Source organism: Arvicola amphibius, chromosome 5, assembly GCF_903992535.2.
Source record: "Arvicola amphibius chromosome 5, mArvAmp1.2, whole genome shotgun sequence".
Classification (NCBI taxonomy): Eukaryota; Metazoa; Chordata; class Mammalia; order Rodentia; family Cricetidae; genus Arvicola; species Arvicola amphibius.
In genome coordinates, this window is record NC_052051.1 from 11570608 (window position 1) to 11588330 (window position 17723).

General features: G+C 52.4%; 1 protein-coding gene across 1 annotated transcript in view; it reads left to right on the forward strand.

Moving 5' to 3' along the window:
- Kcnb1 (potassium voltage-gated channel subfamily B member 1) overlaps positions 1-13914 on the forward strand; it is a 79834-nt gene extending 65920 nt beyond the window's left edge. The window contains exon 2 of the mRNA XM_038331914.1: positions 11908-13914. Coding sequence (XP_038187842.1) covers positions 11908-13914 — 2007 coding nt within the window. The remainder of the gene's footprint in view (positions 1-11907) is intronic.
- The last annotated feature ends 3809 nt before the right edge of the window (positions 13915-17723 follow it).

Here is a 17723-nt window from a genome sequence, read left to right on the forward strand (position 1 = left end):
GGGGGGGGCAGAGGCTGGGGGAGAGAGGGGTGGAGGCTGGGGAGAGACTCAAGGGCTAAAACAATCCTATCACAAGGGCTAATTCAAGAGATCCAAAACCTAAGACTCCACCAGACACCCTCCTTGAAGTTACCCTCCCCTCAACACTGCCACACGGAGAGTCATGTCTTTTTCATGTGAAGTCTGTGGAGGGCACCCAGTCCATACCAGCTCCTGGCCAACACAGTGAACAGCCCCCTCACTCAGTCATAGCTCCCCCCCCCACCCATTATCCCATTATCTTGCGTTTGTAGCTCCTGAAGTAATATGTGAGTGGTTGCTTCTGTGTGGCATGTCTATTTCTGCCCAAAATGTCACACGCATGCGCGCGCGCATGCGCGCGCGCGCGCGCGCGCACACACACACACACACACACACACAAAGACAGGACAGGTCTGCTTCTGGTCACTGTTGTGTCCGGCTGTGGGATGGCACCTGGAACATGGTACGGGTTCCATAATTATTTGCTGAAGGGGTCAGTGAGTTAGTGAATGAATAGGTAGCCTGCTGCCTTCCTGAAACTGTGCACAGCTTGACGCCCAGCAAGGAGGACCCTGGGGCAGATGGAGAGGGTCTCAGCTGTGGTGGGCAGAGGTGCGGGAGTAGAAAGGGTCTCGGCTGTGGTGGGCAGAGGTGCGGGGTGGAGAGGGTCTCGACTGTGGTAAGGACCTCCAGTCAAGGTGAGGCTAAAGCCAGCAGGACATCTGCTCAATCTGGATAATGCTCCCTGACACATCGAGTCTTTAGTGGGATTAATGCAGACACTGTGCCCAAGAGGGACCAGAGCATGTGTGACAGGCACACTCTGACTCCAGGCTCTTTATCTTGGAGAGGCCTCAGCACCCTCAAGACACTGGACCTAGGGCTGTGAGCACAGCCCTGAATTCTTTGTCTGTAGTTATTGAACGCCTGCTATATACTGGACTTGTTACCATGTCCCTCAGTCCTTCGCCCTGAACTTATGGTGCCCACTTACTTATTTGGAAATTTTGGTTCCTCAATAGTTACAAAGCACCTACTATGTGCTGGGCACACAGGGACAAAGAAGCTGGTAGAGGGATCTGAGAGGCCGGCCAGCCAGCGCGGGCAGACTACATGAGCCTCTATGGCTTTGCACTGAATCTGAGTGCAGCAGGAAGCCACCATGGGCCTCTAAGTTCTTTCCCCTTTGCTACAGGAAAAAGCAAAGCCAGTGGGGCCTGGGAAAGGATAGGAGGAGCAGGCAAAAGCCACAAACGCAGCTTGGCCCTGTGGACTGGGGGTGTGCTCACAACAGCGGGCTCCAAGTCCTTTGCCTGAGTTCTCTGAGCAACTGGGTACCTACTGCCTCAGTAGTACCACCAGTCAGAGAGGCTGGCAGTCCCCTGTGTGAGTAGCACTCTGAAGTCTCCATTTACTGGGGTGTTGCTGGGCTGACCATCACTGTGTTGATTCTTCTGAGGAGAAAGGCGTATTTTTCCCACTCATCTGGACATCAACAGCCAAGGGGGAAGGGTGGTGGCTTTAGAAGTTTGTCACGGCCCCAGCTCGTCCCATCTTTCTGCTCACCCTTTCCTAAAGAGTATAGCTTTCAGCATGGTGGCTCCACGTGGCTGCTGTAGTTCCAGCCATCACATCATCGTCCCTGGCAGCAGGATGAGGAAAGATCTAGAAAGAGGAGGCAGTGTTCTCTGCTTTAAAGAGATGTCTGAATGCCCACACAACACTTCACCCATCTAGCAGCAAGGAAGGCTGGGAAATGGAATCTTTAAGCCAAGAATCTGTGTTAGGCGCTTGAAAACCGGAGTTCTGTTGGTATGAAAGACTAGGACCTGGGGACTTGCTGTCGGCAGCATGCGCCTTTCCTTGAGTGCCCTGGGCACACAGGGCGCTCACCACTGGGACTCTGTGAATCCGGGACTAGAGGCCTAAGAGGGTTCCCAGGACAGAGGCCTGAGCTTAGAGCCCTATGGCCAGAGTACCCACAGCTTCTTCCCCTTTCCCTGATCAACAAAGCAGCCACTCCAGGCTCGTGACTAAGCCCCGCCCTTCCCCCCTCCTTCAAGGTTCTGATTTACACTCTGCTGCCCACAGTGTCTCCTGGGCACAGCTGAGTATGGCCAGCATCTCTTGGAGGACCAAACCTGGTCACAGGACCTCACCTAGCTGCAAGGGAAGCTGGGAAATGCAGTCTTGATCTCAGATGGTCCGTGCCCAGCAGTCGAAAAAGGAAGGAGCAGACACTGGGGTGTGTGGGCTTTACAGTGGCTTTGAGGGGGCAGGAGAGACATCATCTGTCTGCAGTGGTACTGATGGGGGTGGATGGTGGTTTGGGGCAGGGTGGTCCTGGTGGCCAGGAGAATTTGAGTCTGGAGATGTCTGTGAACAGGAACTGGCCAGATGTGAATATGGGGCAAACTGAGGCAGGGTGGTAGGACACACACACACACATACACACACACACACATACACACACACACACACGCTGCTCTGTTTCTGCCTCCGTAAATCCATGCAGATCTCTGGAACATTCCTGATGGCCTTGGTTTCTTTGCACATAGGCCCTGGATTCGGTCCCCAGCAACGCTAGGAGTGGTTCTCATTCCACTCCACCTTCATGTTTTAAAAGCATGAAGAAAGACAGAGGTCAGACTGACATCTCCCAGCCAGTCTGGAGACTGAGGCAGGAGGATCATAAGTTCAAGGCCAGCCTGGACATCTTAGTCTACTGACATCTCCTGTCCCCTGTCACGTCCTGTGGTATAGGTGAAAGCTGCACACTGGTGTGAGAGAGTCACTAGATTCCGAGTCACCAGGGAAGGGAGCAGTGCAGGAGGCCCGCCAGACTCTCTGGGCCAGAGGAGACATGGAGACACTGGACTGAGGTGTCCAGCTGGAATTAGAAGGCAAGGCTTACCTGTCCGATTTTGTGTCAGTGACTCAGTAGTGAGACGGGACAGTGGCATGAGAAATCCCTATTGCTCCAGCAGCCGATGCGGCCATGAAGAACGGCTCTCCTGAAGCCCTGGCTGCAGCTTTATTCGCTAGCCCCATGGTCCCCCACTCCACCATCTCTCCTGACACACGGGGTTCACTTCCAGCCGTGAGTTACCATGGTTGGACTCTCAGGGACAATGTTCTGTCTCCTGTCCCTCCATACCAGGAGACAAAGGCACCAGTTTGAGGCTCTCTAGAACCTGAGGACACCGTCTCTGCCTAGCCAGCCACATACCTCTTCATTTTATTCTCAGTGCGGCTCTCTCCATCAGGGACAGCCCAAGCCATTAGTCAATGCTGCCTGAAAGTTCCCCTGACTGCTCATGTCCTCAGCAGGTCTAGGGGACTGGCAGTCACCCAACCGGAAGGGCAGAGTCCCTGGCTCTCCCTTTCAGAAAGGAACCTTTGGAACACCTCCTCCCCACCCCACCCCGTGCAGACCAGAGTTGCCCTCTGTTGTCCTCTCACAAGGTCGGTCTCTCAGGAGACAGGAGGGGTGACGGTCCCCAGCCCTGACCTCCACAGGGCAGCCTCTGCCTTCCATACGTCTATGCTACAGATTTTTAATTATATTTGATTGTGTGCATTCATGTGCCTGTGTGTGGGCCAGTGTGCATTGTGTGCATGTGTGTGCTGCAGTGTGCATATGCATGGATGCCTCTTGAGTGTTGGGATTAAAGGTGTGCACCACCACCCCTGGCTGACTTTCAACTTCCGATTCACCTTCTTTATCTCTTCCCAAGTACTAGGGTGACAAAGTGGCCCACCATACCTGGGATTTGTGCATGCTGCCACTGGGCCACAGCCAAGCCTTTCATTCATTCGTTGAGACAGGGTCTTGTTGTGTAGCCCAGGCTGCCCTGGAACTAGCCATGCTCCTCTGTTAGACAGAGTGCGGGGATGGCAGTATGTGCCGCCATGCCTGTCTTGGTTCTCTGCGACTTTGCTGAGCTCTACCGTGGACCCTGAAGACTCAAGTTTGAGACCCAGCCCATATCCACAAACTGGAAAGTATCTATGGAAGATCTCATTGCTGGAATACCCTGTGGACACTTCTGAGAGAAGGGAAGCCTGTGTCTCTGGGGACAGCCAGGGTGACTTCCCTGAGGAAGTGACCTCCAGCTGAATCACAGTTGAGAAGCAGTTAGATAGCAGAACAGAAGGGAAAACATCCCAGGCACAAGCAAGGGCGTGGGCAAAGACCCTGAAGCAGGGAGGATCACAGAGACAAAGAGGGGCCCAGGAAGGCCTGAGGTGAAAGACAGATGCTGCCTGCCAGGTCTACAGACCACCCTCCTATGACGGTGAGATCCCAGACACTGTGGCTTAACCCACACAGACCAAGCGCTGACAGGCTTCTCTGTAAAAGGTCAGCCTGGTGCTGGAGTTCACATCCAAGACAGTTGCTCTCTGAATATCATCTCTCTCCCAGCTAGCAAGAGAGAAAGGAGAAGGGTCCACACCAATTCCAAACCTGGTCACAGGACCTCACCTAGCTGCAAGGGAAGCTGGGAAATGCAGTCTTGATCTCAGATGGTCCGTGCCCAGCAGTCGAAAAAGGAAGGAGCAGACACTGGGGTGTGTGGGCTTTACAGTGGCTTTGAGGGGGCAGGAGAGACATCATCTGTCTGCAGTGGTACTGATGGGGGTGGATGGTGGTTTGGGGCAGGGTGGTCCTGGTGGCCAGGAGAATTTGAGTCTGGAGATGTCTGTGAACAGGAACTGGCCAGATGTGAATATGGGGCAAACTGAGGCAGGGTGGTAGGACACACACACACACATACACACACACACACATACACACACACACACACACGCTGCTCTGTTTCTGCCTCCGTAAATCCATGCAGATCTCTGGAACATTCGCTGCACTGCTAATAGCTATTCTCATTGTCATGGCACGAGGTAGGCCCAGGAATGCAAGAGCTCATGACTGCAGAGGCCTACAGTGAGGTAGGTGCAAAGGTCCTGAGGCACTGGGTGGGAGCCTGCCCCTCAGAAGGGGTGGCTGCTCCTTAGCACCACCTAGTGGCTACAACTGGAAGTGCGGGTCAGTGGAGTGCCTCTGATTTGCTGAGGGAATTTTATGTGATATTTATCTGGATTTTTATGTGAAATCTCCCAAATTAACCAGATGTGATGGTGCATGCCTGTGATCCCATAACTCGGGAGGATCTCAAGTTCAAGGCCAGCCTGGCAGTGAGTTCCAGGCTAGCCAAAGCTATTCAATGAGACCCTGTCTCAGACAGACACACAGACACACAGACACACACACACAAAACTTCCCAATTTTAAAACACGGACAACTAAGGAAAATGAATGTCCATGCCCTAGAGCTGTGGCTGGACGGGTGGCCATGGGCAGTGTCCTGCACCCCTGTGCCCTTGCCACTGCTTCTCTTGCCAAGGCCCACATGCCTGCCTTCCGGCATCCCCTGCTGCTCCATCCTTCCCCAACCTTGGCAGCAGGCAGGGAGGGGACAGCCCCTCAGGTTGCTCCCAATCCCTTTAATCAGATTTGCTCCAGTGACCCTTCCAATTAAAACTCCCTGATGTAATCCCCCTCTACAGCCCTCACCCCCACCCTTGCTTAAAGCCAGGGAAGCGGAAGGGCCATAAAAGGAGCCACTTCCTTTGTCCTTGAGCACTTCTTGGGGAGCCCTACAGCCTGAGACCACATCTACAGAGGCCCTGCTGCCCTGACACCCCTGAGGTCATGGGGACTAAAAGCAACAGATAGCCTTTGCAGAAAATGACTTTTGTTTTCCTGAGACAGGATTTCTCTGTGTCTCCCTGACTGCCCTGGAACTTACTCCCTAGACCAGGCTGGCCTCGAACTCACAGAGCGAGATCCGCCTACTTCTTCCTCATGAGTGCTGGGATGAAAAGCGTGCGCCAACCATCTCCCAGCCAGAAAATGACACTGTTTTATTTTACTGAAGCTTGTTTTACATATCACATTTTATCTGCTTCTCATGTACAATTCAATGATTGTTTTTAGCTTTTTAAATTATTACTTGTTAATATATCCACATATGCTCACCTTAAACACTGACCACTGTCCTTCCCCACCTCCCTCTCACCCCCACCAACCCCACACATCTCTCTCACGTCCTTGTCTATTTAGTTCTGGGACCCACTAAGATTAAGCAAGGCTGTCTGTGTGACTATGGGCTTGGAGCTATCTCTTGGAGCCGGCTGGGCTCAGCAGCAGGCTCACAAGTGCAGACGATTTCCCCCAACTCCCCTTCTCCCAGGACTTGTCTGTGTCCAGTAGTTCAGAGGTAAAGGCTGGGCCCCACGAGTCCCTTTCGCTTCTTTAACTGGTTAGGGCTGGTCCTGTGTGGCCTTGGGCAGGCATGGACGGGTGACATACTGAGTGTGGCACCTCTGCTGTCTTGTGTCTCTTCCTCAGTTTCCGGAGCTTTTTGAGGGCATGATCAAAGGAGCTTGCTCAGGGCCATTCCGATAGCTGGATAGTCCATCTTTGGTTGGTATGGCCATGAGTTTGTAGACACTGCCCTTAGGAACAGTTATTAGATACACACACATACAAGCACGCACGCATGCATGCACACACATAGAAGAAGCAACTGATGAGCCTCAAATGCCCTAAGTAATTTGCTGGGGACACTTGTGTCTCTGCTGACCATGGTGGCCGAGTGACTGTGGATGTGGCCTCTCCTTTCTCTCTGGAGTCTCCTCATAGAGAAGGGTTGAGCTCTAGGCTGTTTGGACACTCGATGCCCTCTCATCTACCATATTGGAAGGGCAACAGAAGGGCAGGGAGGTGGCAGCAACAGTGGAAACAATCACCAGGCTGGAACAGTTGAAGAAAACCTGATCCAAGCAGCCCAGAGTCCCCCCTACATTCCTCTCCTGCTTGGCACCCCAAGGCCCGGGAATTCCTTGAGGGAGGGGAGAATGTGAGCACAGCCCCACCCACCCACCCAGGTTGGCCCCTTCCTCCAAATCTGGAACCTGGAGTCTGGCTCTGACCCGGTGAGGTCCCAGCTCCCAGGAAAGCAGGGGCTTGTCTAGGCCCGACCCAGGACCAGGAGGACCTTGTGTGATGGCTGGCCCTCCACTCCAGGACCTGCACGCTTGTGTTCACATGACGCTTGCAGGGGTTGTGGTAAAAGGTTGCCTGGATAATGACCTAAAAGCAAGATGGATTTAGTGACTGCTGTGGGCGAGGGCTCAGTTACTTCCACCCCATTCAACAAGGAACTGGAGGCTCAGAGACGGAAAGTAACTTGTCCGAGGACACACAGCTGAAGAATAAAATCACCGAGGCTTGAACCCAAGTCTCCAGCCACTTATAAATGAATACAGACCTGTGGAGAAATCAAAGCAGTAACAGTTAAGAGCGACCGTGCCACCCACTGATCTAGGGGCCTTCAGTGGATTCTACCTCGGCCTTGTAGTCATGGTCATCCTGCCAAGGTGGGAAACCAGGCACAGAGGACTTCACTAACGTTTGGAAGTTCTCCAGGAATAAAGGGTGACTCCGACTCTAAGGGCTTTGATGGAAGAAACCAACCTTGTCAGTGAGATTAGGGACACTTGGGTTGCCTGGACACACGTGTGCTGATGGCATCAGTGTAGGCACACGGAGGCTGGGACCTGGGCTCCCCACTCCCACCACAGTAGACCCCCCCTAGTGGTGAATGCCCCTCCTCCCACCACGGCAGCAGAACCCCCAGGAGTAAATGCCCCTCTCTGGGGCTAGGGCTTGAAGGCCTTGCCTCTGATGCACAGGGACTCAGCCTTGGAGCAACAAACTGTGGGTGCACAATAGCCAGGTCAATAGTCACCCCTGTCAAAGGCCTTCTCTATGCAGAGTCTGCCCAGAGTTCTCTGGGCTGGGAAATGGGAACAGGCTTCCCCTGCCAGCCACTGAGCAAAGAGAATCTCCCAGCTCTTAAAGGGACAGACCCCCAACATCCGTTCCAGAGATGGGAGCAGGTGCCAGGAGGATTCAGCCTAAGGCCTGTGCCTATACCTCAAGACCACTGTGTCCGTAGCCTGGACAAGCAATATCACAGGTTCCTACTCTGGGGCTACCATCGACCTGTCCCGGAGTCTCACCCCCTCAGCACTATTGACCTGGATGATGCTGTTCCTAGGCCTCGGCTTCTGCCTCTCTGATGCCAGTCACACCCCTCTCATGGGCCGTAGCAACCAGATACTTCCAAAAAATTGCTAAGTGTCCCCTAGGGAAAGACCCCCTAGGAAGTAGCTTATTATACAGACAAGGACACTGCCAGCGCCCCAGGCCAAGGGTGGCAGAGCTGGGCACAGCTCCTCTTGGAGAGTGGTGACATATTTATCTTGGCTGTTTAATACATCTGTCATTAGGCAGGCAAAACAGGAAGGTTTGCATGCCATTTTGTAGAATGTGGCTGGAATTAAGAAGGTCCGTGTGAGTTTCTCACAGAGGAGTGTAGGTAACGGGAACACCCAGAGTTTGGCGTCAGGCTGAGAGAAACAGGCTTTGTTTGGGAGTCCTGATGTGCCGACAGCTGCAGAAAAGCCAAGTCACAGGAAGAGGGTGACACCCCGTCTGTGGCCCGTTGTTCAGGTTCACAGCGCAGCAAAGCGGGGCAGTGTGAGCTCCCGCTCCTCCCCTGGCCAGTGTGTGCCGATCCTCTGCCAGTTGCAGGCTCTCAGCTTGCCGCGTGTTGATGCCACTCCCTGAGCTGCAGCAGGGTATGCAGAGAAGACTGAGGATCAGTCCTCTTCCCCGGCACTTACAGATTATGGGCAGCAATGGGCACATCTGCACGTGCACGTGTGTGCGCACACACACAGGCACACACCCACAAACATACACACTCAGACACACATACACATGCATAAACATACACTTACACATACACACACCCACACACGACTGGAACGAGATGTCAGTATCCCCAGGGTACAGCAGTACAGTGTAGAGATCTGCAGATGGAGATGGAGCGGCCCTTGGATCTAGGGAAAGCAGGGATGATGTCAGAGAAGGGAAGGGGGCCCCACACAGGCCTGGTTTGCTTCAGGAGAGTGAGAGGTTGGTTGGTTTTATTTTATGCATTGGTGTGTGTGTGCGCGAGAGAGAGGGAGGGAGGGAGGAGAGAGAGGGAGGGGAGAGAGAGAGAGAGAGAGAGAGAGAGAGAGAGAGAGAGGAGAGAGAGAGAGAGAGGGAGAGAGAGAGAGAAGGATCTCATAACCCAGGTTGACCTCAAATTCACTACATGGCCAGGAATGACCTTGAACTCCTGCCCCTCCTGCCCCAGCTCCAGGATGCTGGGATTCCGGGTGTTCACCACCACATCTGGTTCATGCAGTCCTGGGGCTGGAACCCACGGCCTCCCTCATGCTAGACCAACACTCTGACAATAAATGGAACCCACGGCCTCCCTCATGCTAGACCAACACTCTGACAATAAAGTCCCCACCCTGACCTCCTCTCTGATCTTTTCTGGCCTCTCAACTACAGCTTAGTGGAGGCACCTGTGACCACTTAGTTCTCACCCTCCCCCAAACCATTCTCTTCCTGGATCCCTGAGCAGATTCCCCAGGGTGAGCTGACTGAGCCTGCATTTTCTGTCCACCACAAATCCAGTCAGCAACAGGCAAGAATATAAACCTGTGAGCCTTCCCATCATCCTCAGGCAGAGGGACAGGTGGCCAATCAGAAGATGCAGGCATTGTGACAGGCTAAGGGTTTCAGTTTTGCACTGAGAAGTCTGAGAAATGTATTAAGTGGAAATTAATGTCTCTAGATTTATATTTTTATAGAAAGACTCCTGAAGTCATTCATTATATCTACTCGCAGATGGATTCATTATTCATCAAGCCTCTTCTCTCGGGCAATCCCACTTCTACTATGTGTGTGTGTGTGTGTGTGTGTGTGTGTGTGTGTGTGTGTGTGTGTGAAAGAGAAAGAGAGCTCGCATGCCACAGTGTGTGTGTGTGTGTGTGTGTATGTGGAGGTCAGAGAACAGCTTTATAGAATCTGTTTTCTTTCCACCTTTATGTGGGTGCCAGGAATCAAACTCAGGTCCCCAGACTTGTGGGACCTTTGCCCACTTCCTCTCAACACCCTTGAGCTCTCTTCCTGACCCAGGGACTGTATGTTAAAGCAGAGGACCGAGGCCCCAAAGTTCATGCTTCCCTCAAGTTCTTAGACACATCTAGGACATCTGTGCCCATAGGAAAGTGAGCTGCAAGAGCTTGGGTTTTCTGTTGTTATCAAATGATCCTTAGCATTCTTCTGACATTTATATTCCTTATTTTTAGTTATGTGTAGGTGTATCTGAGTCTGTGGGTATTATCTACATGAGGGCATTGCTATCAGATGTGTGTGTGTGTGTGTGTGTGTGTGTGTGTGTGTGTGTGTGTGTGTGTGGTGGGTATATCTACATGAGGGCATTGCTACCAGAGGCCATGGGCATCAGATCCCCTGGAACTAGAGTTGTAGATGGTTAAGATAATGAGACTCAAACTCAGATCCTCTGGAAAAACAATTACGCTAAACCACTGAGCTGTCCCGGCACACACCCACCCCTGGCCATGTGACTTTCAACATGATCTTGTGCTGAGGAATCAGAAGGACCCGGGTCCAAATCCTGGCTCTGCCATATCCTATATTTTGTAATTTTATTCATTTATTTTATTGTTTGGGTGTTTTGCCTACATATATGTCTGTGCACATGCACATGTGTGTAATACGCAAAGAGCCCAGAAGAGGGCACTGGTTCCCCTAAAAAAGGAGTTACAGTTATAAACACTGGGAATGGAGCCCCCACCCTCTAGAAGAGCAGCCAGTGCTCTTAACCACTGAGCTATCTCCCCAGCCCCTCATGTGTCAAGTCTCACAGTTCAGCAGAGCTGGATGGGGGTCTCATAAAGCCCAGGCTGGCCCTGAATTCCTGACCCTCACAAGTGCTGGGCTTACAAGAGCGTGTCTCCTCGTCTGGGTTCAGGGGAGTGAATAACACTTAATGGGCTGATGTTAGTGCAGTGAGAAAGGGCTGTGCTTGCTGGTATTACCCATCATCCCAGGGCTTGGGAGGCAGACATGGGAATCCTGGAAGGGAGAAGCCCCAGTAATGAGGTAACAAGTGGGACCCTGATAGCAAAAACAAACAATGAGGTAAGCCATAGAAAGTGCTTGGCTCAGTACTCAGCCTGGGCTCTGGCACTGCACCCCAGAACTGTGCCCACAGTCACCCTCGGCCCCCTGACATTCTCATAAATCGCACTGCCTTGAGAGGCAGCTGTACTTGTCCAGGCTGCTCCTACTACAAAGCTGCATGGTTGCAACACGAAGCACCAGCCAACACTTTGACTCTCCAAGTTTTTACCTTGAAATTGTTTTCATTTTCTAGCCTCGGTTTTCACATCTATGTCATAAATGGGTTTGCAGAAATTGTCTTTTTAAAGTCGGTCAACCACGCAGTAACTGGCGAGATAGGGAGACGCCCTCGAATGCTGCCGTGACCATGTGTGAAGGTCATGCTTTGCTGGGCGCTGACCGAGCCATCTTCTCTCCTCACAGGGAGTTGCTGGGTGCTGACCGAGCCGTCTCCTCTCCTCTCCTCACAGGGAGTTGCTGGGTGCTGACCGAGCCCTCTCCTCTCCTCACAGGGAGTTTCTGGGTGCTGACAGAGCCCTCTTCTCTCTCCTCTCCTCTCCCCTCCTCTCCTCACAGGGAGTTTCTGGGTGCTGACAGAGCCCTCTCCTCTCTCCTCTCCTCTCCCCTCCTCTCCTCACAGGGAGTTTCTGGGTGCTGACAGAGCCCTCTCCTCTCCTCACAGGGAGTTGCTGGGTGCTGACTGAGCCCTCTCCTCTCCTCTCCTCACTGGGAGTTTCTGGGTGCTGACTGAGCCCTCTCCTCTCCCTGCAGATCCTGGCCATCATCTCCATCATGTTCATCGTCCTCTCCACCATTGCCCTGTCTCTCAACACACTGCCCGAGCTACAGAGCCTGGACGAGTTTGGCCAGAGCACAGATAACCCTCAGCTGGCGCACGTGGAAGCGGTATGCATTGCGTGGTTCACCATGGAGTACTTGCTGAGGTTCCTGTCCTCGCCCAAGAAATGGAAGTTTTTTAAGGGCCCTCTCAATGCCATTGACTTACTGGCTATCCTGCCCTACTATGTCACCATCTTCCTCACGGAATCCAACAAGAGCGTGCTGCAGTTCCAGAATGTGCGCCGTGTGGTCCAGATCTTCCGCATCATGCGCATCCTTCGCATCCTGAAGCTGGCCCGCCACTCCACAGGCCTCCAGTCCCTGGGTTTCACACTACGCAGGAGCTACAACGAGCTGGGCTTGCTCATCCTCTTTCTCGCCATGGGCATCATGATCTTCTCCAGCTTGGTCTTCTTTGCCGAGAAGGATGAGGATGACACTAAGTTCAAAAGCATCCCCGCCTCTTTCTGGTGGGCCACTATCACCATGACAACCGTTGGGTATGGAGACATCTACCCTAAGACTCTCCTGGGGAAAATCGTGGGCGGCCTCTGCTGCATCGCTGGGGTCCTGGTGATCGCCCTTCCCATTCCCATCATCGTCAATAACTTCTCGGAATTCTACAAGGAGCAGAAGCGGCAGGAGAAAGCCATCAAGCGGAGAGAGGCTCTGGAGAGAGCCAAGAGGAATGGCAGCATCGTGTCCATGAACATGAAGGATGCCTTCGCCCGGAGCATCGAGATGATGGACATCGTGGTCGAGAAAAACGGAGAGAGCATGGCTAAGAAGGATAAAGTGCAGGATAACCACCTGTCTCCCAACAAGTGGAAATGGACCAAGAGGGCACTATCTGAGACCAGCTCAAGCAAGTCCTTTGAAACCAAGGAGCAGGGGTCCCCTGAGAAGGCCAGGTCGTCTTCTAGTCCTCAGCACCTGAATGTCCAGCAGCTGGAAGACATGTACAATAAGATGGCCAAGACGCAGTCCCAACCCATCCTCAATACCAAGGAGATGGCACCGCAGAGTATGCCGAAGGAGGAGCTGGAGATGGAAAGTATGCCCAGCCCCGTGGCCCCTCTGCCCACACGCACGGAAGGCGTCATCGACATGCGGAGCATGTCCAGCATCGACAGCTTCATCAGCTGTGCTACAGACTTCCCTGAAGCCACCAGATTCTCCCACAGTCCTCTGGCTTCCCTCCCCAGCAAGGCTGGGGGCAGCACAGCTCCAGAGGTAGGCTGGCGGGGGGCTCTGGGTGCCAGTGGTGGGAGACTCATGGAGGCCAACCCCACTCCTGAGGCCAGCCGCTCTGGCTTCTTCGTTGAGAGTCCCAGGAGTTCCATGAAGACCAACAACCCCATGAAGCTCCGAGCGCCCAAGGTCAATTTCATGGAGGGCGATCCCAGCCCGCTGCTGCCCTCTCTGGGGATGTACCATGATCCTCTTAGGAACAGAGGGGGTGCAGCAGCTGCGGTCGCAGGGCTGGAGTGCGCCTCACTCTTGGACAAGCCTGTGCTGAGCCCAGAGTCCTCCATCTACACCACAGCAAGTGCCAGGACACCCCCTCTCTCCCCTGAGAAACACACAGCAATAGCGTTCAACTTTGAGGCGGGCGTCCACCAATACATAGACACAGACACAGACGATGAGGGGCAGCCGCTCTACAGCGTGGACTCCAGTCCTCCCAAGAGTATCCACGGGAGCACCAGCCCCAAGTTCAGCATCGGAACTAGAACGGAGAAGAATCATTTCGAAAGCTCCCCCTTGCCCACCTCCCCTAAGTTCCTGAGGCCGAACTGTGTCTACTCCTCAGAAGGGTTGACTGGGAAAGGCCCCGGAGCTCAAGAGAAGTGCAAGCTGGAGAACCACACCTCCCCCGACGTGCGCATGCTGCCTGGGGGAGGAGCACACGGGAGCACTCGGGATCAGGGCATCTGAACTGCCCACCACAGAGGGGAGTTTGCAGGAGAAATCAAGGAGGGGGGATGCTTGGCTTGCTGCCGCTGAGTTCTACATGACCTCAGAGACACAAGCTCCTCCCCCCCCCGCCCCATGCAGAGCTCCAACAACAGGAGAGACCCCAAGAGCCATGACAGGTCTATGGGACACATAACCAGCCTAGTCACGGGGACCATACCTCCTAACAGCACCTTCCCGAGATGAAATGAGCAGAGCTCACAGCCACTAAGACCTAGCCTAGGCCACCCACTTCCTAGTTCCCTCTTGAGGCTCTCCCAACCTCTGAGTGCGCCATCTCCATCTCTGGTGACTTCAGCTGGACGAGGACATTGGAGCAAGGGACTGCTAGCGAAAGAGTGGGTTGACCAAGTAGTACTGGTGTCGCCTAGCCATCTCCAAGAGCACCTGCCCTCCGTGGCAAGACCGTGCTGTTAGAAGGGTACAGGGGACACTTTAATCATGAGGAATTCTCTGCTCCATCGGCCATGGTCCCAGGCACGCGGCTTGAAAGAGTCAGTATTCTGTGGCGCCCAGGGCTTTATTCTAGGACGCTGTCAGGGTGAGCTGACAATTCGGACTCCATTCTTTCTGCCCACCTGGCAGCCAAGGAAGGGTTCAGACGGTTGGCATGCAGCCAGGGGGATAAACCCAGACCACTGCTTTTAAAAAAGGACTGTCACAGGAATGGACGTCCAGACAGCACTAGCCTGAACTCAAAAGATAGGTGAGCGTCAAATATGCAAATAAGATAGATTATTCAAAGAGACTGTGTGGCTGAAGAACGGCATTAAAAAATAATAAATTGCATTTTCTACATGAAAAAGGAAAAGAAAAAAAAAAGCCCTCCCTGAACTGCCCTGTGCAGGCTTCTGACGACTTTTTGTTGTGGCGGGGAACATACCTACTATGAGAGAAGTTCTTTTTTGTTTTGTTTTGTTTTTGTTCTTTTGTTTGTTTCCTGTGGTATTCAAACTAAAAAATAATAATAAGTTAATAAAAAGCACTTTATGTTTTTCTAATCTAGGTTCTACCAGGGACAGTGTCAAGATCTTGCACTTTAAACCAAGCACTATTTCCCATGGGCCGCATGGTGGCCCAGCACTTGGGGTGTTACTCGTGCCCCTTTCTGGCCACACTGGGTCTCACTGTCACTGCATTAGAGTCCGGGGCTCCTCCATGGCCCCTCAGGATCACCCCTCATCCCTCATGGGTCAGAAGGAGTCCTCAGCCCTCGGGGCAGGGCTCTCTTAAAATCCCGTATGAAAGAGACACACATGTCTCAGAAGGGCGCAGCAACTGGGGGTTGGGTATTGTACTGTTCTTTCTTGTCAACCAGCCATTGTGTGTTCTGTGTCCCTGTCTGTCCTGGAAGCCCAACGCTCCTTCCCGCAGCCATCTAGGCAGACGGCACAGCCAAAAGCAATAAGTACCCGTGTGTATCCCTAGAGGTTCTGACGTACTTCCTGGTGTCAGTCTTCCTGTCCTAGCGTGTTGACCTGGCGTTGTCCTGCCTACTTGTAACCCAGTGGCACGGTGTTGTTGGCCCTTCCTCAGTAACACCAGTCTACACGATGCTGTAGCTATGGCTTGTCTATCAGTAAAGATGGTGTTATTGGTCAGCCTGTCGGTAGTACATGGAGCAATGTGGTTTTCTTACTATAGTGGTAGTGGATAATGTCCCAAAGGCTGTAGCGTCCTCCTTTCTGTCCTCAGAACAGTGATAGGCGTGTGTCTTCCTGAGGGAACAATGACATGATATTGATCACCTGTCCTCAGTATAATTTATGGCTGGTCTGCCCAACAGTTCAATGGCATGATCCACCCATCAGCACACCTTACATCCCAATGTTCTGGTCAGGTTACCTGTCACAGGTAGAACGCTCAAGGGTTATTACATCCACCTTAAATGAAGTGTCTTCTACAGTTTGTGACAGTTCTCAGCATCTCCGGGGACCAGGGCGCTCTCCCTCCGGAGGGTGCACCCTGGCATTTGCTGTGGTTGGAGAAGACTGAGACGTCAGCTGTCTCGCAGGCCTCAGAGCTTTCTCAAAACAGATGCGAAGGGGTAGACAGTGAAGGTCCCCCTGTCCACAGTGCCCTGGAGACAGTAAGGGGGGGGGGACGCCAGAGCCCCCTGCTGAGCTCAGCCTGGTGCTGGGGGCCTGTTGCTGTGACCGTGGGTCCGTTCTGCTTGACATCGCTCATGTCTCTTCTTTGTTTTTCCCTCACCCTAGATGTCACCCGGCAGCACAAATGTGAAAATTCAGGGAAAACAAAACAAACGCTTTTGATAAAAAAGTAAATAGTTGTGATTTCCGATTCAGATATTTTTAGAGCTATCTGTAAAAACTCCTACTGATAGAGTCTATTTTACATATCAGGAAGTAAACATGTCTTAACATAGCCATATATAGCCAGAAGGAAGTTACCGCCCCCTTCTTCAAATCAAGGCATCTCATTTGTTGGTTAAGCCGAAGGCAGGTGTACAGAAGAGAAATGACTTCTTTCTTTTTAAGAAACACTTGGTGCGACTTCTCCTTGTAACCAAAGGCCCCTTCTGCCTTGTGTCATGCAGGACCTGACTGTCCCTTCCTCCTGCGTTTTATCTGACCTTAAAGTAGCATTTTACAGAGTCAATGAAGGACGAATTCAGAGTACCCCTTCCCAGCTGAATAAACAGAGTCCGACCGAGTTCCTATAAAAATTCATCAACTCAAAGTAAACTATGCGTAAACATTTTCTGCTTTGTTTTGGGTTTTGCTGGTTTGTTTTGTTGTTGTTTTTGTTTCTGTTCTTCCCCACTTATATGTGTGTGTGCCGTGGGGATCCAACTTTTCCTCCACATGTGACTCAAGTTACTACTGTAAAATTTCCTACCAGCCCTCCGCCTGCTAAAAAGGAACAGAGCTTCATTCCACACACACCCAACCTGGGTACCTGCGTTTACATGCACTGGGGAAGCTGGAGAAGGGTCACCAAGATGAAGCTGGATCTGACAGATGGTTCTCAGTCATGAAAAGGGAAGCCAAGGTGTGGAGGCAGAGGCCCCTGGGCCTTGGTGATCCATTTCCGCCTGTCCTGAGCCAACCGGAGCAAAAGGAAGTGAGGTACCCTGCATAACACTGCGGGCTGGAGGTGGAGATTCACTTATGGTCCAGTTGTGAAGCCAACAGGTCTGTCAAGAACCCAGCGGGACTCGAGTTCCAGCATCCATCCCATCATCAGGAAAGGCCAGGCATCGGGCATCTGTGCGCACCCATCCATCATGCTGGGAAAGCCTGACCCGTGGGAGAGGGGAGGACAGACCAGTGCTCTCACCCTTCCTTTATTAATGCTCCTGAAACAACAGGTCTTGGGCTGCGGATTTCTCTCTTCCATCTTAAGCACATTGAGAGGAGAAAGAGAGAAAGGAGAGAACGTTGGTCATCGAGGAGAGGAATACCCAAATCATGAGGAAGCCATCTTTGACCCATTCTGCTCGCTCCCAACAGTTGAGCCTTGCCTTCTGGTCCACCTCCTCTGTATTCCATAGCTGCAGCCTCCTGAGAAGGAAGGAAAAAAAACCACATAAGACACAATAGCATCCTCGTCTATACAACTGTAATGTACTGTCGACTTTTGTAATTATTATGCGTTTGTCTGACTCTGGTCATGGCTGGAATGTATCTAGTCCATGAGCAAGGGCATATTTAGAATTCATCCCAGACAAGGGTCCCTAAAGCCAGGTTTCTCTATATAGCTAGATAGACAGATAGATATAGATATATAAATATATCTCTCCTTTCCCT